The following is a 22,922-nucleotide window of genomic DNA, read 5'->3' as shown; positions in this document are numbered from 1 at the left end:
ATATCCCAATATGGTTCAGTTTTGAAATTGTGATTATTTTTCCAAGTGTAAGGATACTTTTTTGGCACAGTACAGTTTTGTCAGAATTTCGGTTTTCATTGCACCATTTTTCAATTCCGACTACCAATTTTGTCAAAATCAACTCGCGAATGTACCCATGGATGGATGATTTTGCAATCCACAATAGAAATTAATATCGATTATTTCTGCTGGTCATTATTAGAAATAAATTACATTTTGGAAGTTGCAAGTGCAAAAAGGCGAAATCAAAACTAATATTTTGACACACACGATCATTCTTTAGCGAACTATATTAGTTTGAAAAACAAAAACATTAATTCCGAAAAAAGCTCACGGACGAAGTTGAGGCCTGTAAAAGTAAAAAAAAGGTATATCCAAGCACTATGTGTTTAACTGCCATTACTGGAAAAAAATATTGCTTTATATTTTACCGAGAAAATGAATTTCATAGTAAAATGGAATTGTGCTGATTTCAACATGACTGTATCGATTGACTTTTAGCGCGACTATGCATAACAAAAGAAGCTGGCGTACTGAGTGCAAACCAGTCTTGAACACAATATGGTATGTTTTTATTAATAGTTTTTGCACACAAAAAAAGATTGAGATCCGAAAAATCAACAATCACCTGGAATAACTATATCATGATATTGCCCAAAATCTGTAGATCTTGACCTAGCGATTTACAAGAAGTAAAGGGGGAGCAACGGCAGCTGTAAACGCGCGCGGACGCGGGCGGGCAGTACTCTGGACTGCCGATATCTAGAAAAACCACAGTCATTGCAGAGTGATCAAGATTCCTGATAGGAGTTGAAATTTTTCGAGTGAGTACTTTCATTCTTGTGGATATGTTACCAGTACTTATTAATTTAATCATTAAATATATCTATACAGTTTCTCTGTTGAAACGTTACAATACCACAGTGGGATATATTCCAGATGAAATCCATATAGAAGACATGACTTTAATCTCCCACACAGGACATTGCAATAGTTGACGATAGCTAATGACGAGGTGACAGTATATACAATATAGACCACTTGGCATGTGACGTCATTGTCCGGCAGTATGCGCGCGCATTGTGGCAATTTCCATTGTTCTTTGCCCTGCAGTGTGCGTACGCATCGTAGTCTGCTAAGGGCACGAGCATTTTAAATCGCCCGCCACATTTCATATAGTACATGAAAGTCATTGAAAAGTGTAGCGGCTCGTTCGAGTATATCGATAGACGAGTCCCTCGCCTTTGTTGATAAACAGTGATGTCAAGTGGTCTATAAATCTAAATATGGCTAGATGTAGATGATATACAAGGTGTCCCATAAAAAGGTTACATGTAGAAAATGAACCGCATTTGGTGATGGTACAACAAAGCAATGTCATGGTTTCATATATTATTTATTCATCCTTCTTGTAACCGTTTGTCAAGTTTCAATTCTGTCATCTTAAAAGTAACTTAACTTATGAGCGCAAAATGACAAGGGTGTCAAGAGTGGCTAACCATCAAAATATCGCACGACAAAAGTTGAACACACAAAAACCTTTGTTTTAAGATTTTTTTTTGTTATTACTTTTTATGTTTCTCTTATTTATTATCAAAAGAAACTTAATGATAAATTAAATGTTGTACACTGAAAATAAATAATTTTTAGAGCTTCATGACTCTTGGTGGTAACAAATAAAGGAAGATGGTCATTAGAGAAGAACATATGTTTCTGGTGAAAGCAGTTCTGCAAGCTGCATCTCCTGTCATCAACATAGTGAAATGAATAACAATCTTTTGCATTTAGGCCTTGCTTGGATTTTGTTGACTTGAAATCGCTGCTGTTTGTTTTTACATTTTTGACTAAACTCTTGAAATAAAACTGAACAAGTTTTATTCTTTGTTTTATCAGACTAAAATACTGCATCTGCCATGCAATGGCTGGGCCTACTCAAGTGCTCCGCTAAATGCACGCGGCGGCTGTTACGGTGCAACTAAAGAGCTTGCTCAGGAATGCGGATTTAAGTACGTAGGTTATGAACTTGACATTTACAGCGGTACTAGTAGAGGGTACATAGATTATGTCATGAAAAGGATATTTATGTTTGTTAACATTAACTTAGATTATTTTCAAAAATCTACATGTAACCTTTTTTTGGGACACCCGGTAATATCTACCCCTTATTCCAGAAATACAGAACCGATTGGCTTGGATTAAAGAGTATTATCCTGTTTTGCCAAATGAAACATACTGGCAAAATCTTAATCCTTTCTAACTGGCAATGAGAGTTAAAGTTTAATACAATAACGACAACAACAACAGCAACAACAAAACTGCAAATTTTAAAACGTCTTACGCATACACCTGAACAAAAGAAACATTTGGTCATTTTTTGAAATAAGGGTCCAAAACCTGCTGAGACAATCAAGCCAAAAGACTTGTACAAAGACTAATTTCAAGTAATGCATTGTATTTTTTGAAAACACTAATATTCCATTTCGACTATATGCAGGTTTTTGAGTGCTTAAACTTGTGCTAAGTCTTAAAATTTTGTGACTACGATGCAAGATAACATGCAAAATGGCATGTTTGGCACCTACATCCCTTCAAAATGCAACATTGTCACATTTAACATAATGATTTTTAATTTTAGCGAGGATTCATTTGGCAAAACAAGATAATATGTGACAATTCACCACAAGTGGTAGTAAAGTCGGCTCTAGATCATTTTCTGTTTATTGTAGATTTTTCAAGAATGTACTTTCAGCTTTAAAATGACACCTCATCCAGTTTCATCGGTCATCTGGAAGTGATGTTTTGGTTCATCAAAGTTCAAATTCCTAATTTATTTTACATAGAAATCCATACACTGTTTTAGATTGTATCTTTTGATTGGAAAATGTCGACTTTACGACCAGTTTGTGGTGGATGGGCACATATTTAATTCTAAAAAATTACTGCTGTCATTTTCTGGAATCAATAGTAGAGAGACATCATTGCAGTAGCTGAATAGCTAATAATTTAAAAAGCAAGATAATTTGAAACCGATGTGAGCAGAAGACAATACTAATTACAATTAGTAAAACAGCTTGGTTGCGCACACCTGAACTTAGTAATTTTGACCCATTCCATGTCAACTCCAGGGATGTGCACCGCAGCACCTCTTCATTTTTTTTCTTTTTCTGTGTGGTGGTAGATATTGATGAGAAAGTAAAATCCCGAAAATTTGAGCTTCATACTCCATTTCGTTTTCCCATGGCATCAATTTAAAATTTAAGGGGTCAGTGTAAAAATGTGTCGCAACGCGAAAGACAACGTTTGGAGGTCCATAAATGTATAAAGGGAACCCTTTACAACTTTGAAAAGTATGTATCCTGGGGTACTTACTTGTGTAGAATTCAAATCTGGCATCAGAAAACTTGTAACTCCTTTACTTTAAAAGATATAGGGCCCTCAAAATGCAACTTCGTCCATCAGGACCAACTTTGGGGGTCAGAACTCCAAAAGTAAAAATAATTTTATTGTCCATTTTTTGCCAGTCAGAGCCCTTTGGTAGGACATTACTCTTATCAATATTGAGCCTATTAGAATACTTTTAGCTGAGATATTACCCATACAAAACCCCAATTGTACATTTTTTGTACAGTTTGACCCCCAAAGAAAATCAATGTCAGACAATTTGACCAGTTGCATTTGAGGGCCCTATATCTTTAATATGTAAAGGAGTTACAAGTTTTCTGATGCCAGATTTGCTTGGGGTCTCGATACTTTAACACATCACTTAGGTTTGCATACTCCAAAGTTGTTACATTTTGATTTCGCATGTGGATAATGACTCCAACGTTGTCTTTCGCGTTGCGACACATTTTTTACGCTGACCCCCCTAGCCTAAATTTGTAAATTTGTAAATTTGTAAATTGATGCCACGGGAAAACGAAATGGAGTATGAAGCTCAAATTTTCGGGATTTGTCTTTCTCATCAATATCTACCACCACACAGAAAAAGAAAAAAATTGAAGAGGTGCTGCGGTGCACATCCCTGGAGTTGACATGGAATGGGTCTTTTCATTATTTTAAGTGTACATGTTTACCTGTTTGTCTGTAAAATTGACTTGTTTTCTTTTCCTTGTTCTTTTTCTTCAATCCTGTTTGAATTCTTTCTTTTCTCTTCATATATAGGCCAGCATGCTTATATAACAATAAATGCCTTAAAAGGCATTTATTGTGATGGTCACAGCTTATTTGTTTTCACGCGGTGGTGTGCTCGATTATGCTGTTTAAGGTTGCAGTGTAATACTGTATTTTAAATTTTATGTATATTTACTTCGTACTTATGCCATCCACACCAGCATTGGGCTGTGTGATGGCTTCTGCTTCACAATGCCCTGCCATCTACCTCGGTTGGTTGTTAGCCTGCTCATTTCTGTTAGGGCTGGTATTCCTCTTGCTTGTCCATCTGCTTTAGCACACTCCAGCCATCTTTTACTTGGTCTTCCTCTTGGTCTCTGTTTTGCCCTCAAAGTAATGGATATCTTTGGGTATCTGTTTGTCTCCATCCTTTTAATGTGGGCCAGGGTTTCCCGGATAGTCTGGTTACGTTTTGTATCTAGTCTGGTGAGTCCAGCAACTCGGCGGAGGCATGCCATCTCGAAAGTCAGAAGCCTGTCTTCGTCCTGCTTTTTAAGGGTCCAGGTCTCTGATCCATATAGTAATACAGAGAGGATGAGTGTTTGGTATAACTGTAATTTGGTGTCTTGTTTGATGTCTTTTGCTTTCCAGATGCTGTGGAGACTTTGTACTGCACCTACCGTTTTGCTGATACGGTGCCTCACATCTTCCTCACATGTCCCATCTCCAGCTATGGGACATGTGAGCTTTGTTTACCAGGGTTTGGAGTTCTTCTGGTGATTCTGCTATTATAACTATATCATCCGCAAATCTAAGATTGTTTATTTTGAAGCCAGAGATAACTGCTCCTGCGTCTTCATTTTCTAGTGCTACGGATATAACTAGTTCCAGAAGTATGTTGAAAAGATGTGGCGAGATCACACAACCCTGCCTCACACCAACTTTTATGTGGAACCAGTCGGTCAGTTCTCCATTGACTCTCACGGCACTCTGTGCTATTTCATACAGTGGTTTCAGTAGGCAGATGATCTTCTGTGGGCCATAGAACCTCATTGCTTTCCATAGCCCTTCTTGCCAGATGGAATCAAATGCTTTTTGGAAGTCTATGTAGCATAGATACAAGTTTTTCAGGTATTTCTCAGTGATCTGTCGTAGTGTAAACAGCTGGTCTACGGTTGATCAATTTGGTCTAAATCCAGCCTGCGCTTCAAATAATATCTCATAAGTTCTCTTAAAAATACTCTTCTGGAGAATAATCATTAGGATTTTACCCATATGACTTAGCAGGCTGATTCCACGATAGTTCCCGCAGTCGAGTTTCACTTTGCTTCTCTCCTCGCTGAGACGCATGTATATTTAATTATAATTATTTATATTTCTCTGTATCATGGATCATAAAATTTGTACTATACTCATTCTCCTCATCGCTAATTGTGAACCTTATTTCTTATACTTCCTCGTTTTCTTACCTGACGTATTGGCAGCGGCGTGGGTTTGGCAAAATAAAGGTTTGTCTCAAAGCTCACGAGTGGTTTGAAAACAAAATGCGAAATGCGATTTTTTTTTTATATATACCCGACTTGGTATTTTTATGGTATTTTGAGAAAAAGTCTAATTTTCACCGAACATTTCCGGAAACTAAAAAAAAATTGAAATAAAATTTAGTTTTTTGCCTTATGATCAAAACGCTAGATCTGTGGCTGCTGCTTCCTTCGTCTAATTAAAATTGGTGTGTAGCACAAAGCCACTTAACACGATTAAGTGCAGTGGTGCATTATGGAATATCTTCCGTCTTCAAATATAATTTTGACAAGTAGCGTGCTACCACTTAGCCAGATTGGTAGTGTATAATGTCATAATTGTCTTTTTATGATGCCTTATACTTAGGCAAAGTTTTATTAAAAAGCATCTGTGTTTATTGGCGAAAACGAGCTGTTGACGTTGGTATGAGGTTGTCTTCTTTACCAAATTGTTTCTTATCACTAAGGAAACAAAAACGGTAGTTTAGATTTGGGAATCACTTCTGACAAAGCTGTTAGAATTGACATAGAAAAAAAATATCATTTTGTAATATTTACTAGGCTGATTGAATATTCACAAACATATTTCCATCGAGTGATTAAAGAAGTAAGAAACAGGAATTTGCTATTTCATCTTCTGCTAATTTATGAAGACAGCTTGCTGAAAAGACAAAAATGGCGAATTCTAAGGCTATATGCAGTTGGGCATGGATCGTTGTAGGACTGTTGATTATGATGCTATCATATATTGTACTTGCTTATGGTGGAAAGAGTGAGTAATCGTCATCTTAATAATTATCTTCTTTTGTTCTTGTTTTTCTTCTTCTACTATTTCTTCATCTATGTAGGAGAACTTGTATAAAGCATCCTATTCTTAGAATTATTTCAAATTTTGTTCTGATTGAATTAGTTGTGAACATGCACGCTGTACTCAACGTACCAAATTTCTTTGGCACACGGAATATACAGTGTTTGGAAGTTCTCGATCATATGTGACCGTACACCACGAATGAGCCGTAAATGTCCTCAATTGTATTCTGAGTTAGAGTGTAAAATGAGCATGAAGGTCGTATCCATAGGTACCTCAATTTGGTGCTACGTGTACCTCATTTAATGAGATACACGTAGCACCAAATTGAGAAACCTATGAATATGACCTTCATGCCCATTTTACACTGTAACTCAGAATACAATTGAGGACATTTACGGCTCATTCGTGGTGTACTAATCTATATTAAGTTTGTTTTGTCCAATTTCTTCACGTTGTTTCATTATGGTTTTGTTTTTCCAAACTTAGTTGCATCATTTTTTACAAATTATATTGTTTGAGGAGTAATATTGAACTTTGCACCCACAAGCAATGGCTTAACGGTTGATAAGTTGATAAGGTTGATGACAATTGCCCTTTTCTCCTACAGTAGATTTTTTTCTTATTATTTTTATTTTCTATATCCTTAAAAAATGTAGATATTTATATAGCGCTTTATGCCGTAAACAGCCTCAAAGCGCTTTACATTTATTCCGCCGATATTATAATATGTCGGAACCACGTTTGCTGCCTACAAATGGCGCAGGGTTCATCAGTACAACGACTGTGACTACCCCTAACAGCTTCCCATTGCACCTGGGTGGGGTGAGGCAAGCGTGACAAAGCGCCTTGCCCAAGGGCGCAACACGGTGGCGGGACGGAGACTCGAACCCACGCACGTCAAGCAAGCTCTCAGATTATGAGTCCAAGGCCGTAACCACTGGGCCACCGTGCCCTCCTTACCAACGAGTGGTGATGGGGGATGGGTACTTTTGAAGTGACAGGTATATGCTTGACCAGTCCAGCATGATTATAGTCGGTATGCTATAAGTAATATTATGTATGTAGCAGGATCTATTTAGCCAACCTCAATGTTTATCACGTTTATTGAAACGATTTTCTCTACAAAGTATGCATACATTATTTACATGCAATACACGGTTCTTTTTAAGAGCCACCACACTAAATTTGAAACCTATATTGCATGTACAATGATACAACCTCGTTTTCTTATATGAAACAGCATCTAAAGTTACTATCTTTTCTATAACTCTTGTGGTTATCATTAGGTGGTATCCTGCTCCCCTCCGCCGATATATTATACTCAATATTTTTTATGTTATGTAATGTTATAATCTTCCACTTTTTTAGTAAATCATATGGTATTTTCTGGTTATAAAGGCGGGTCGGATGGCAGGAGCTATATTTTTTCCAGTTTTAATTTAACTAGAAAACTACAGCGCACTTCTTAATGTTGATACATTATTATGAGTCATGGAAGCCAATTATCACATTTATAATATTTCCATAGGTTTTGCTGTTCTTGAGATAAGGTCAATAATAATAAAAACTAAAATGCTGGGCGTATCCTCTCCCGATATAAATCTTGTGCATGGGGCTAAACTGACACCCAAAGCGCAATGATTTATAGTGCACTAGCACATTGATTCACAAGCCTCACCACAATGGCCCCATATAATTCCATTAACCATTTGACAACAACTCATGGACTTTGTAGCTTTAGGAACGCATATCCTGGAAATTCCACAATTGACCTTCGCAGCCAGGATCACATGTTACAAATAAGACAAAAAACAGTAAGTTCCTTGTCCACGAGAATTTCAAGCTGGCTCAACTTTCCACGGGAGCGTAATAAATCACCGACATGATTTGAACCCGGCTTATCCTTTGAGCTTGACTGGTATAATAATAGGTAATGCTATATGACACATTGCCAAACAAGCTTTATTAACTAATATCATTACCACCTACCTAAAATGTTCATTCAGGTGGTGTTTTAAATTACTATTATTGTAAAATGCGTTCAAAGTATTCTAAAATGTTGACTTTTATTCATCTAGTGCCGCTCAATTGATCGATTCGACGCCTTCCTAAGACGTCGCCCAGGGATCGTGCCCTCACTTCCCCCTAGCTACGATACTGCCATATAACGATAGTATTAGTTTTTGAGAATTGCAATGAAGCAAACCGAAGGGGAAACTGTATCACAGACCAAACACATAGAGCATACTTGTATAATATCGTCATGACTAGGTACTAATTGATATTCATCCTTTCAGTTTTTGTGGGATGCGACGGATCGTTTACCGTTTACCTAGCCGAGACTGATCCAGATGCGGACCAACTAAATTTCCATCCCATTATTACATTGAACAACGTACCTACGGGTATTACACATGACCCCAAGACAGGACATATTTACATAACAGAGTCTAGTACGAGGATCCTGAGAGCAAACCAGGACGGTTCAGGAGTCGAAACTGTCATCAACTTACCGGGTTCAGAAAGAAGTGAGTATAATCGATAACCCAACGTCATCTTGGGAACACTAGCCACGACAGGGAATTGTTATCATCAAAATTATTATCATTGATACTATTCATTATTATTATTGTATTTATATTTATTATTATTATTATTATTATTATTATTATTATAATATTATTATTATTATTATTATTATTATTATTATTATTATTAAAGGAGGATTTCGTGATCCTAGCATCCTCTTTTTATGATATTTTTCAGTAGATATCCACGAAAAAAGCTTATTTCCAAAATTTCAGTTGATTCCGATTTTGCGTTTGCGAGTTATGCATGATTACGTGTATTACACTGCTCCATAGACAATGTGTTGTAATTTCGTTCTGGTGCACCAGAACGAAATTCAAATTTGGCGATAGTTTTGCTAAACGAATTAATCTGCAAGAAATATTTGGTATATAAACATTATGTAGCCAGAGGTATTCCAGTGGTGTAAAAATCTCAACTTTTTTTGGAAAAGTGGGGGGATGAGGCTGTGGATCACGAAATGCCCCTTTAATATTACTATTAGTATTATTATTATTATTATTATCCTTATCTTATTATTATTACACCCCATTCTCTACCAATTATGTGTATATAACACAAAATGCAAGGTGGAATATTTTGCGTTATATTTGCATTTTAAAGCTCAACTCAGTAGTGACCAGAACAAGAGTTCAACTGGCAACTGCGCATAACATGTGGCAGACTTATCACTGTTATAGTCCTACATAGGAGGACTAGAAATGGTAATAATAATAATAATAATAATAATAATAATAATAATAATAATAATAATAATAATAATAATAATAATGATAGTAATAATAATAATGATAATAATTATTATTATTATTTGTTCATTCGTCCGTGCAAACCTTCAAAATATGCGACTTCGCTTTGAATAGATCCCGGTACCCCAGGTCAACATAAAAAGTGGTAACCATGTGTGTTCTAAATTTCGCAGAAAAGGGGTATTTTGTTGACTGAAATCGCGGACCGCGAAATCGCGAAAAAAGGGGGTATTCTGAGCATTGTCTCCGCGAAAAAAAAAAAAAAGGGGTATTTCACAGGTTCGTTCGATCGATGTCTTCAGCCCGAGTCTTCAGCCTCCATCCTCTGGCATTTCATTGATTCCGCCCTCAATCGTCACAGCGAGAAGGCAGCTTTTTTACTATTGGCACGGCGGTTTCCCGATATAGTTGTCTAGTGGGTGTTGCACGTATGCTCCCGCACGTTTTGAAGAGAGCTGAATGAGCGACGCGAACATCGATGGTGTCAGATGTAACCGTTTTGGCTGCCGTATACACTTTTCCATGTGGTGAATTGAAAACATTGCGGGAAACATTGGCAGTGATTGGAGCGAATTCTACGACCGACCGAGTGATATTTTTCCTTGGTTTTTAATTCTGTTCGAATTCTGATGCATGTAAGTTTTCATTGAAAAGGGGTGTCTGGAAATCTTCTCATTGAAAACCTTGAAAAAGGGGTATTTTTTACCCTGATTTTGTCAGTGATTTGGCAAAAAAAGGGGGGTAAAATCAATGAAAAATCAGTGAAAGGGGGGTTTTGAAAAAAGGAAGAACACACATGGTTACCACTTTTTATGTTGACCTGGGGTACCGGGGAATAGATCACTGGTGCATAATAGGTTTTGGTCATTTGTTCAGCAGGGCAATCAGTTGGAACACAGTGATATTGGCTTATTATGCTAGTCAAATAAAAAAATACCCACCACTAATTGTAACAGAATCCATTATACGTGTGTCCATTTCCCAAAACTCAAACAAAAACATAATTGTGAGTGGACGCGGCGAATCAGCCGTAAACTCGGCAAATTGTATTCTGAGTTAAAGTGTAAAATGTATGTGGAGGTCGTATTCATAGGTGTATCAATTCGTTGCGACAAGTATCTTATCAAACGCTGTTTAAATCAATCAATAATACTACTGCTGAAGAGGATAATAAGCTTCTACCTATTTCTATAGAATAGTTCTTGTCTTTGTTTGCTTTGGCTAAATCCTGTTCAAGTGGTAGATAACAAAGCATTGTATTTTGTCTAGGTATGTATAATCAACAATGAACAATGAGAGGATATTTCTGAACCTCGTTGACTTGGGGATGATTTGAAATGACCGCCAATTACGACTGTTGGATATTTATTACCAGAAATGTAGAAAAAGAGACACATGTAGAACCGATAAAACAAATACAATTTTGTCGAAGGAACAGAGTTCAACAAATCATAACCCCGCTTTTGGATATCGTTTGAAGTCAAATGATATACCATTTTAAAGCTTATGGTATATATTTTCTAAAAACGAAATAAAACAAAATTGACCGGGCCGACTTTACTGCTGATTCGCCGCGTCCAGTCACAATTGTTAAAACCTCCCAAAAAATCCAAGCAGTGTAACAGAGCGTAATTTGCATCAATCCAAAATGAACGCTTATGGTGAAATTCCAAATTTGGTCAAATTTTGCTAAAAACCATACCAATGTATTGCTCTAAGCATAAGGATTCAGAAAAAGTATAGTTTGACTTATCGCCGATGTACATTTCTTGAGTTAATTTAAAGGGGGAACGGTCAAAAGTTGGACTCCACAGGTAGACAGAAAATGAAGAATTCTCTGATTTTGATTTTAAAAAATGGTCTCATTTTGTTCCGTTTTCAAAAACATTTAATAAAAAGAATACTTTGGCATGTGTCAGGTGCTTTGTTACCTTTGTAACATGACAAAGAATATCAATTCAATTGAGCCGTGTTGAACTTGACCTATGTTGTAGGTATTTTTGCCGCAACTTGATTCTGAGGTATGCCAACCTCAAGCTGACCAATAGCTCGAGCCTTATCCAGATCTGATAATCGAACCATGGTTGATTAGAACTTTCTTGCAAAGGACCATTAAGGTTATTAATTATTTTAAACTGCTGTGATTTGGTAGTTCACAGCATCTTACGAATGGTAGTGAGCTTGGGCAAAATTGCATTGCTCAATTCATAGCGAGCGTGTTGAAGAATGAAAATATCACAGATATACTTTTATAGGTGCTGCGGTTCTTGAGTTACGTTGTGAAGAGGGCTGAAACAACAACACTTACATAACTAATTAACAACAATACATTAAGCAAGTTTGCAGAGTATACGATTTGTAGAATTAACTTTTGCAAAACATCAAGGTGTTAATTTTCAATAATATATTGATCTAGATAATGAAAATCGATTTTTAGGTTGCTTTGACCAACAATACCTCGTCTACCCTTAAGTGACCAGCAACTTGCGTTGATCCATTTAAGGGGTGGGGTATGAACGTTTGGACAGTATTTATTTTGGGACATTAGAGCACGTCAGACATATCGAATTGCATTCTGAATACGAAGAATGTCATTCTGATATCAAATAATTTTGATTTTTTGAAATTCGCAATTTAATACACATTTTATGGCAAATCAGTAAAAATTGATATTTTTAATATTTAACAGTACTTGAAGTAAACTTTATAAATCTGAACATGTATACTTAAAGTGTATGTAGGTGGGATGAAAAGCCGACGATCAATTTAAAATTTTGACCTTTCGTATTGAAGATATGGATTTTTTTCCAAAACCCCCAAAAATTAGGTCTTTTGGGGAAAAAATCCATATCTTCAATATGAAAGGTCAAAATTTTCAATTGACCGTCGGCTTTCCTCCCTGCTACATACACTTTAAGAATATATCATTAGTTTTATATAATTTACTTCGAGGACTGTTATATATCAAAAATTTGAAAAATATTAAATTTTTATAATTTGTCATGAAATTTGTATTATATTGTGATTTTCAAAAATGAAAATTATTTGATATCAGAAAGACATGCTTCGTATTCAGAATGCAATTCGATAGGTCTGAGGTGCTCTCATGTCCCACAAAAAATACTGTCGAAACGCAATAAACGCTCATTTTAGATCCCTTAAATCCACCTGTAAAACTGTTAATACTATCCTAGCCCTTTTCATTCACATTGTTATACTGCAAACAACTTTTCATTTATTCTTTTATTCATGGAAAAAAACACTTATTCATTTATTCAAAGCAATTAGATGAGCGCAGATAATGGTCCGTTTGGCAAATTTTCTTTGAGAGCTTTCTGTCTTTTAAATAAAGTAACTCAGCCGTGGAATAAGTTTTCATCACTTAATGAGGTGTCATTGTTGAGAGAAAAGAACAATGGTTTCACTGATATTAAAAAGTATAGAGATAGGTTTCAAAAATATCTGATATACACCCGTTTTTAAAGTTTCCAAACTTTTTGAGGAGTTTAGTATATATATATATGATAGTGAATTAATTAAGGTGTGTTTTTTTTCGAACTTTAGACCTACGTGGAATATACCTAATGAACGAGCAGATATTCTGGTCGGATTTCGATGCAGATACCATCAATTCTGCCAGTGTTAATGGATCGGGCAGCAAAGTTATCATTAGCAATGCATTTAATGGCAGGGGCATTACAGGAGATGACAGGTACGGATCCGAGGGGCACTTATATTCATGTTGTATCAATATCACTCAAAAAGTAACCAAAGCAAGTCAAACTGTGTACTCTCATGTTGGAATTAAGATTTAATTTGAATCTGGTCAAGCAGACATACATATTTTTGACAATCCCAACGTCGATTGGCCCAATACGATTAGGTGTCTCTGGTTCTCCCCCGCCCCCCCGGGAGTTCACCAGACTTAAATTGCTGTTTACCTGACAAAACACAACGAATTTGGCTGATTACGTTTAGGTGTAAGTTTGGACATTACAAATCCCCCCCCCCCCCCAATAAAAATGTCTGTGTCATATCTAGATGGTGTTCCATAAAAGGGTTACATGTATAAAATTAATCCCATTTTGTGATGGTACAACGAAAATTTTAAACAAGGTGTCAAAATATCGCACAACTAAAAAACCCACAATTAGAAGCATACCTTTGTTTTCATTTTTGAGCTAAGAAGTAACTTGTCGTACATATCGTACATTTTCTATTTATACGGCCACAACTGGCAACCTAAGCCATATTTTACTTATCTATTGAAGCGCCTCTCTTACAGAGAATACTATAAATGTTGGTATTTATACGGCGCCTTCAAAGCGCTCTACATTTATACCGGTGTCGTTAGAATATGATGCCCAAGCCATGCTCATATCTTTGGGCGGCGCTCAATAGATAATATTCATAACAGCTCCTCATATCATCCCTGGGTAGAGAGAAGCAAGATAGGTAAAGAGCCTTGCCCAAGAGCACAAAAACGATTGCACCGTCGGGGCTCGAACTCGCAATCCACCGATTGCAAGTAAGAGCCCGTACCGCTGTGCCACCGTGCCCTTACAATGATGTCCGACCAGCCATACATTAATAGGTTTTTACTATTTCATGTGTCGTACTTGCAAACTGCATATTAATTACATAGTTTCATAATATCCTATTGGTGAGTGATACGGTGCTTTGCAAAAATTGGACTGCGGGTTCTGAGTAGTGTGGTGCTACATGGTGATTGGGTTTGTGGTGGTGGTGTGTATGGGGTGTATGGGAGTGGTTGGGGTTTTGTGTCACAGTATGTGGATCCGTGCAGGTGAAGTGTGCACTATGTGCTGGGCCCATTTTTATAGCAGTTTATTTCCTTATTATAATGTGTATGGTTTCCTTTCAGCGTTATCTACTGGGCAGCCAATAGCAACGCAACAGTCAAAAAGGCGGGAATAGATGGCAATGGTGTAACGACTGTCATATCTGAACTTACAAAAATATACGCTGTTACTATTGATAGCTCCGGTGAGTCTCGTGCTTCTACCTGCAGCTCTATTAATAGTTTATACAGGAACGGCTTTAGTCTAGACCACTTTGTAGCCATTCGAATGATTGTATTTTTGCTTGATTTAGGAAAACAATTGATATGATGTATAATAATAGACACCAAAGATATAAGTATTTTTTTCCATTTGGAAGAGAGTTCACCTCCAATATCCTAACGCACGCCGTTTGTAGCATTATTTTGTCAAGGTTTGATCATTTCCACTTGATCACTATGAACTGTTTAGTATATAGGCCCATTTCACATGTATGATGTATGTATGAAATTAATATTAAATATCCCATTTCATCCACGTGCGTGTAAGTCATACTCATATGGCAAAACACTTTGTACTATAGCAGGACATTTTCCAGATTATAGCACATTGCAACGAATGGCCAGTCTGTGTTCAACCCTAACGCCTCATGTGCTTTTTGTTGATTGGAAAGGAAAGAAGAACGAAATGAAGAAAGAAGCTGAATAAATAATATGTTTGTTTTGGGCTCCTGGCGTGCGTGCCAAGAATTAGGCCCGACCAACGAAACCGTGCGTATATCACTTAGGGTGATTGCGTCATCGCATCACGTTAGATGCATGCGCAGTGCATAATCACGTAGCATTTGGTAGTATAGAGGAGTGTTTGCTTTACGGCGAAAATTCTTCATCTGAAATCGACGTTAAGGCGAAATCACACTTAAGGATAATGCTTTGTTTGTATTTATTATATCATTGTTTTTCTATTATTACAGAGAGGATTCTTTACGCAGGAAACGCCGAACGAAGACGTGCCAGCATTATAAGATATAATCTGGACACCAACGACCAGGTTGTCTTATTCAATGATGGTAGATACATTGAAGGCATCACGATCCTTGGTGATTTGCTTTTCTTTTTTGAAGTGTCCATCGGCATTAAGGCTATCCGCAAGAATGGAAGTTCGCCACTGCCCCTCAGCTATACTGGTTTGGAGAACTGTACTAAGTTTAAGAGCATTCATGCGATCAACGGTAGGTTATTGTGTATATTTTATTGAATAACGTATGGGCCATTCCATTTGAAATTCACTCTCCCGCGATGGATGATTTACATGAAGTCTTCCACTTAGGGAGTATGGGTTTCAACTAGAATATTGAGTTCGGTAACTTCCATTTGAAATACTAACTCTAGTTGTAGAAGATACCAATACCTAGCCAATTACATTTGAAAAAACGTACTCTGTGAACAATTTCAACAGGAGTATGGTAGATTTGACATGAGATATCCCAATGTAGACGCAATTTGACGTAATGATGCTTGTTGCCTGGTTATTCTTTGTGAAAGGTTACTTGACCCTAGCCTATCGAGTGTTTAGATGTCACTAAACTTCGAGGGTTTGAAGGCGAAAGTGTTGAGGCTATTGTTGTAACATATTTTGAAATTGTGTGCATACACCATCCTGTATATGTTATACAATCATTGAAAAACGTACAGAATATTATTCAATTTAGTGTAAGCTCATCTAAATCTTAATTTGACGATAACATTTCGATTTTATACTAATGTGATTTTGTATCACATGTGTCAATATCATGTTGTTTCGGTATTCTGCTCTTAAAGACCAACACTATCACCATGTATTCTGGAAAGAAAGGGATAACATTGGAGGCCAAAATCGGGATTTTGGGAGACTTATGTTTAGTCCCCTCACATGAAAGGTGTGATATGCTCTTTAAAAAAATGTGTTGGTTAGATCTTTTTTCCATTGTTTGTAATTTAAGATATTTTAAACTGTTTCTGGTTGTGTAAAGCACCTAGTGGCATTTGCATTAGGCGCTATATTTAATGAGTCTTTATTCATATTATTATTGTATTATTATTATTATTATTATTAGTGTTATTATTATTATTATTATTATTATTATTATTATTATTATTATTATTATTAGTGTTATTATTATTTTTATTATTATTACTATTACTATCATTAATATTATTTTATGTTAATTCGTTGGTAGCTGTTATATTTGAATTCGTTGCTGCTTTGTTGTTCATCATCGCTGGGCGGGAAAACCTCATGCACAATTTCAAAGGACAAATGCAAAACCTCATATGTAAAAAGTGGCCCCAATGTCGAAAACTCAATAATTTTGGTCAAATCCTTCCTTTGTGTGCCAACTTGTCCCTATAGACTTATTGATACCACCCTTTTAAACTATAATCAGTATTAGTGTCTGTAAAATGTTTATTTTGTTAATCCAGGTATTTTGTGTCTCAAAATGACAAAATTGCTATACATGAAGTTTTGTCACTAGAGCCCACTTTCTACAAAGGTGGTTTTGCATTTGAGCTTTTAAATTGCATAATTGAGGTTTTGCCCGCCCAGCGATAAAATGCTACTCCCGAAGTTGTGATACAGTCATACAATAATTATGTCAAAATGATATCATTATTCTTTAATTCACACTTTAATTTCTTATATATAGGTCTACAACCCAACAACACAAAGCCAATAGCAGTCACTATCCATCCTTACCCAACAGGTGTTACTGAAACGTACTCAAGTAAGTGCAATTCCTGGATCAGATACAAAGAATCTTGTATACTGAGTTCACTATACCGATTCTAATGAATCCGTTCCTCCACTCCTATTTACATTCGGGCTCCAGTAGGCCGAAAATCAAATATACTTCACAAGCTATATTATTTTCCTTTTTATATTTTGGCCCTATTGCCAAAATATTACCCTCTATCCAAGAGGCGGGTTATCATTTAACTTGAGCTCCTGTACAATAATTTACATTTGGGCTATTGGGCCTCGGGTTGTAGATGTTATCTACATACATTTGGGGACCTCGGACCAAGATAGAAATTAAATGTAAACTAAACAGCAAAATATTAATGTATTGTATCTATCTGTGGTTAACGTTATAAAAAAAGGGTAGGGGTTGAAGTCCAAGATAGCAGGGGACCCGAATGCCAAGAAACCAAATGGGTCCTGTCAGCGACTGCTGATCTGTGGGCAGCTTAAATCCGCCACTGTTTGTAGCATTGAGAGGGTTTTTTGTAGCATTTGCAAAACTTGAAAAAGTGATACTCTTGATTTGATAAGACCTTATTTGTACACATTGATGGGGTGGGTGTAATTGTAGTGTTAAAGAGCGCTTAGAAATTGATATGGTGCGCACTTTCGAGCTGAACACAAAACATAGACAAAAATACCTGTCGGCGAAATCTCGTAACTGGAGGAGTACAAACAAATGTCACAAAAGCAAACCAAATTTGTACTAACCCACCCAATCCCTTATCTTCAAAGTTTGACCGACGTCCTCAATTTTGAAGGAAGGTTGAAATTGTATCATTTCTTTTTATTAAAATAATAGGATAGTTGTTAAATTATTACCGCTTAAATCACGTTAGTACCTGTTCTAATGAAATATGTTGTTATCTTTTTTAGTTTTTTGTGAAATATTCGCTATGCGAGAAAAACCTCATGTAAGGTCAAATGCACACCCTCTAAGTAAGTAAAAGGTGGGCCACAATATCGAAACCTCACATGTGCAATTTTTGTCAAATTCTTTCTTTGTGTGCCATCTCGAAGAAAGTATCCCTCTAGACCTATTGATACTACCCTTTGAACAGTAAACTTTATAAGTGTCTGTAAGTTACAAAATAACCAACGTCAATTTCTATGTAAATCCTGCTAATTTTGAACAGTTTTTGTACCTCTCGCAAAATGACGAAATCGTTACAAATAGGGTTTTGTCATTGGGCCCACTTTTTATATATGAGGTTTTTAATTTGATCTTTGAAATGGCATAATCACATAATAGTACAGTCCTATGCATATCAAATGATACAATAATTATGCCAAATGATAGCATTATTCTTTAATTTTATAGGTCCACCGCCCGACATCAGAAAGCTTGCCTGTTACCTTAACAGAGAGACTGTTCCAGAGTTCAACAATGAGTTTCGTTGGGTCCTTGACATTGATAAGCGTCAGGTCTGCCATTGTACCAGTGTTAGTATCGGGAAGATTTATAGGAAGCCCGTAACCAGAAGCTTTCAACCGTTCCATGTTCGATGTCCAATGGATGTCTTGTTCAAGGATGAAGAAACACTCGCCAAAGTGTTTCAATGCTAAATGGGGATGTCTTAGTTACAAGCTCCATTAGAGGTGAATTCCCTTCTAAAAAAGACAACGAGGGGAGGGGCGATTTGGACAATATTATTCGCTAAATTCTCGACACAAGGGCTAAGTCCTTGCGCTCCCACAGAGTCAGTGGCGGATCAAGACATTTTGAAAGGGGGAGGGGGTACAGTCGATTTTTTGGAAGCAACATTTTAGAATCGGTGCAAATCGGCCATCGCGTCACACATTGTCTGAGAGAGGGCGTGCCCTCCAAAAGCCTAATTAAAGTTGTTTTTTTCTTTTGTATATTTTCCTTTACCACGAAAGTTTTTTTAATTGGACACGGGCCTGGTGTATCCTTGCCTGGATCCGACACTACGTAAAACATATAAAAGTGAAAAACAAAACAAACTATTTTTAAAGATGGGGCAACTGGATCTGCGCCTGTTGATTGCCCAGCATGGCAAAATGATGGGTTTACCATTGTAATCCATAGAAGGGAATGTTTTTCGCATCGCTCTCCTCTTTCAAAGCCTGAACCTACCAATTTTACTGGTATAGTTTAATGTATACCATTCATTTATCTGTCATTTGAAACCAACGTTTCATTTGCCCACATTTACCATTGTTACACCCAAAGTGTGGGTAATCTGAAAAACGTTCGCCATGTTTATTTTTTGCTATTACGTCATTCTGGGTAGGGGTTGGAGCTCGGGACTTTCTGCACCATCTTTAGCTTTCACATTCATTAATGTTATATTGTAATAACAAGCATTTGAGTAAAGTTTTTTTTTTATCATTCCTCAACTTTTCACTACATACAGCAAATTCTCTAAAAAACCAAAAATCTGCTTCGGTCGGGCTCGTGGAACTTGGTTTTTTCGTCGTCATTCCTTAAACGAGTAAAATCCATATTAACCAAATACTTTAAATAAATTGTAATCATTAATAATCAGTATCATTAATTAATATTTCTTCTATAAGGTCTGATTTTTCATCAGCCAGATGATGTTCTGATCTCCTTGAGCTGTTGCTAGTTGACGCTTTCGTCCCATATATACAGTAACTGTTTCAAATGGATTTGTATAAAAGATACGTTAGTTAAAGGTCCGTGACCCGATCGACAGCATCATCCCCCCGATTTTTCTCATTTTTTTTTCTAGGGTCTGTGGTTTTTGGTATCATTTAATAAATTATATTTTTCTCATTACCATCCTGAAATTTGACGATCCAATTTGATGTATTTTCAGGGTCAAATTAAAATAAAAAGAATGACATATTTTGTCACAAGAAAGATGAGCGTAGTGGTATGGCGAAGCAGTCGACGGGAGTGTTGTTTCTGGATGCCGGACCACAATGCAATTCGTGGTACCAATGTATTGGCTTACTAATGGTGCTAATTATTCACTTTTACGCGGAAAATGTTCTCGTTTTCTCACATAGATGCATAAAGGGGACAATTTTTGAAATTGTATGTAAGTTTGAAGACAATCCATATCCTAAACTGATAGGGTTACCCCCCTTAATACAGTCCTAATAAACGACTGTAATGGTTTCATTTTGAGGTAGCTGTATAGAGGTGCTTGGATTTTTGCATATTATACACATGTCTGTTCTGTTGGTTTTCTGTGTATTTTAAAATTACAGGTGCAGATAATAGTCACAAATATTACTATAGTTCAAATATTACTGCAATAGCAAATATAACAGTGCAAGAATAATGCATATTCAAACATTTATTGTGCTGGGTGCCAATTATTGGGCTGCAAATGTGGTTCAGTAAGCTGTTCCATGCCATGCAGTTGGACAACTGTTTGGTTACTGACATGTGTTTAGAGTAGAGTATTATCCTGTGTGTAATTTTGGTTCATTTTGATGGACAAGATTATATGACGTGACCTTGTGAAAAATCATAAGTTTCTTTTTGAGCTCAGTTTACAAGAAATTATCGTCTCACTTCATCGTCATATATCTGTTTTCTTGAGCAAAACTTTGTCATCATTTACCAACCAGCAAATACACAATATTGTTATCAAAACGTGTTATAACAGCATTTTAGGTTTTGGTCAAATATTTTAAGACATTTAAATGTCGGGTCATATATAAATAGTTTAACATATTCATGCATTCTTAGATAGCGAGAACCAATTAGAGCAAACGTTATAAAAATGTGAACCATGCATTAGGTCTATATATGTGATGCGATCAAGCAAAATCAGTCGGAACTCGCAAATATTGATTTTGAGATATAGCCAAATAACGGAAATATTTTCTTTTGTTTCCTTTTGTTTTAGAAACTCTTTAATTGCTCATATCTTTGGAACCGGTTGTTCAATTTCAATGGGGGTTTCTGTAAAATGCAGCTTGGTAATTGCTTTTTACTATCCTGTAAGAAACTGAAAATTCAATATTTCCGAGTTCCGACTGATTTTGCTTGATCGCATCACATATGAGATTTTAATCTCATATATAGACCTAATGCATGGTTCACATTTTTTTTAAATATTGTATTTTACAACATTAAATATTAGATTGAGATACTGATACGTCTATTGCACACCCCTTGCGGAGCTGGTGCATTAGACACATCAACAGACCATTAGTGCCCATAAAGTCAATACTGATCTAGACCTTGTAAACTTTGTTGATTTTGCCCCCCCTGAAATTCACTTTGCCCCCTAATTCCCCCCCCCCCCCCGAAAAAAATTTCCTGCTTGTAAAGTCCATAAACCCCCACTTGAAGTCATTCCACCCCAGCCCTGCAAAAATGTATGCCGAATAGTATTCATCATAATGCATTCTGTTGAAATACAGAAAAGTCAATAGCGCCGTGAACCTGAGACAAGAATACCAAAGTAGATCGGAAGCATAGCCTGGGCCCATTCATCACTGTGTGCAACGACCGATTAGGCATTGTTATTTAAGAGGGTTTATCCGATAGACTCAGATGGTAGGTGGAAGATGGGGGTCAGCATATTGTCAATCAAACATGTGTCCATGAGTATTTACAATGGAGGTATTACAAATTTTTGAGGACCCCCCACTGGGAGATACTGGGCCCCCTCAAATTGACCCCCATGAATGTCTTCTCAGACATTAAACTATGTATGTTGTGTGACTATTTCGTTTTTCCAGTTTACATTGTTATGAAGGTTTAACCTGTTGTCTAGCTTTTTCTATAATTTAAATATGAGGTCAATGGGCCTGGTTCAAAATTTGGGTAAAAAGGGTGCATTGGGTCAGAAATGGTCGTAACTCAACACATGAAGATTTGAGACTACTTCTAACTGCATAAATAGATTGATTGACCCAAAAAATCATAGACTAGATACCAGACCCTGGTAAAAAGACCCAAAAATGACAAAGTTATGGCTAAAAATGTGATTTTCAGGGAAAAATGCGGCCATTTTGGATTTTTGCTGTGCACATTCTTTTTTGAAACCCAGGCTTAACAGTTTGTAATTTCATGTTGAGATAGGCCTAGGCCAAAAGAACATACAAAAAACCTTATCCCGAAGCAAAACAAAACAAGTCCCATTTATAACACACTCCTAGTATTAATATCCACCCTTAGGTTACTCTAACTTGATTTTCTTCTTTTCTTGTTTTTTTGGTGTTCAAATTGTTGTAACTTTGTAACCAAAGTAGTCAGTCAGGTTCACATTCACGCACGGATGGGAAATATTGTTCACTTTATGTTTGAAACGGTTTCTAAAACGAAATTTTACGTAGAATACGCTCCCGTCAACCACTTTATATAAAAAATAGTGCTCCTACAATGGGGGTCAAATTTACTAAAAATATATTTTAAGGCCAATGGTGGTGATTTTGGTGTTTAAATTATATGTGTATGGACATGCGAGTCATTTAGGCAGTTTACAAAATCCAAAATGGCTTCCTTATGTTCCAAAATTCAAAATGGTGACCAAAATGGTGAAAATATATGAAAATATACATATTTACCTAAAAGAAACATACAATTTGT

At 36.4% G+C, this 22,922-nt stretch overlaps 1 protein-coding gene across 1 annotated transcript; it reads left to right on the top strand.

The window, feature by feature from the left end:
• Positions 1-6,326: 6,326 nt before the first annotated feature.
• Positions 6,327-20,176, top strand: LOC140142785 (uncharacterized). The gene is made up of 7 exons (XM_072164788.1): positions 6,327-6,423; positions 8,760-8,990; positions 13,365-13,512; positions 14,686-14,807; positions 15,576-15,833; positions 17,289-17,366; positions 18,705-20,176. Exons 1-7 carry the CDS (start codon positions 6,327-6,329, stop codon positions 18,947-18,949), a joined length of 1,179 nt encoding a protein of 392 aa, XP_072020889.1. The 3' UTR covers positions 18,950-20,176.
• Positions 20,177-22,922: the final 2,746 nt, after the last annotated feature.

The sequence above is a fragment of the Amphiura filiformis genome, chromosome 2 (assembly GCF_039555335.1).
Source record: "Amphiura filiformis chromosome 2, Afil_fr2py, whole genome shotgun sequence".
NCBI classification, from domain to species: domain Eukaryota; kingdom Metazoa; phylum Echinodermata; class Ophiuroidea; order Amphilepidida; family Amphiuridae; genus Amphiura; species Amphiura filiformis.
This window is presented reverse-complemented; position numbering and strand designations above follow the sequence as displayed.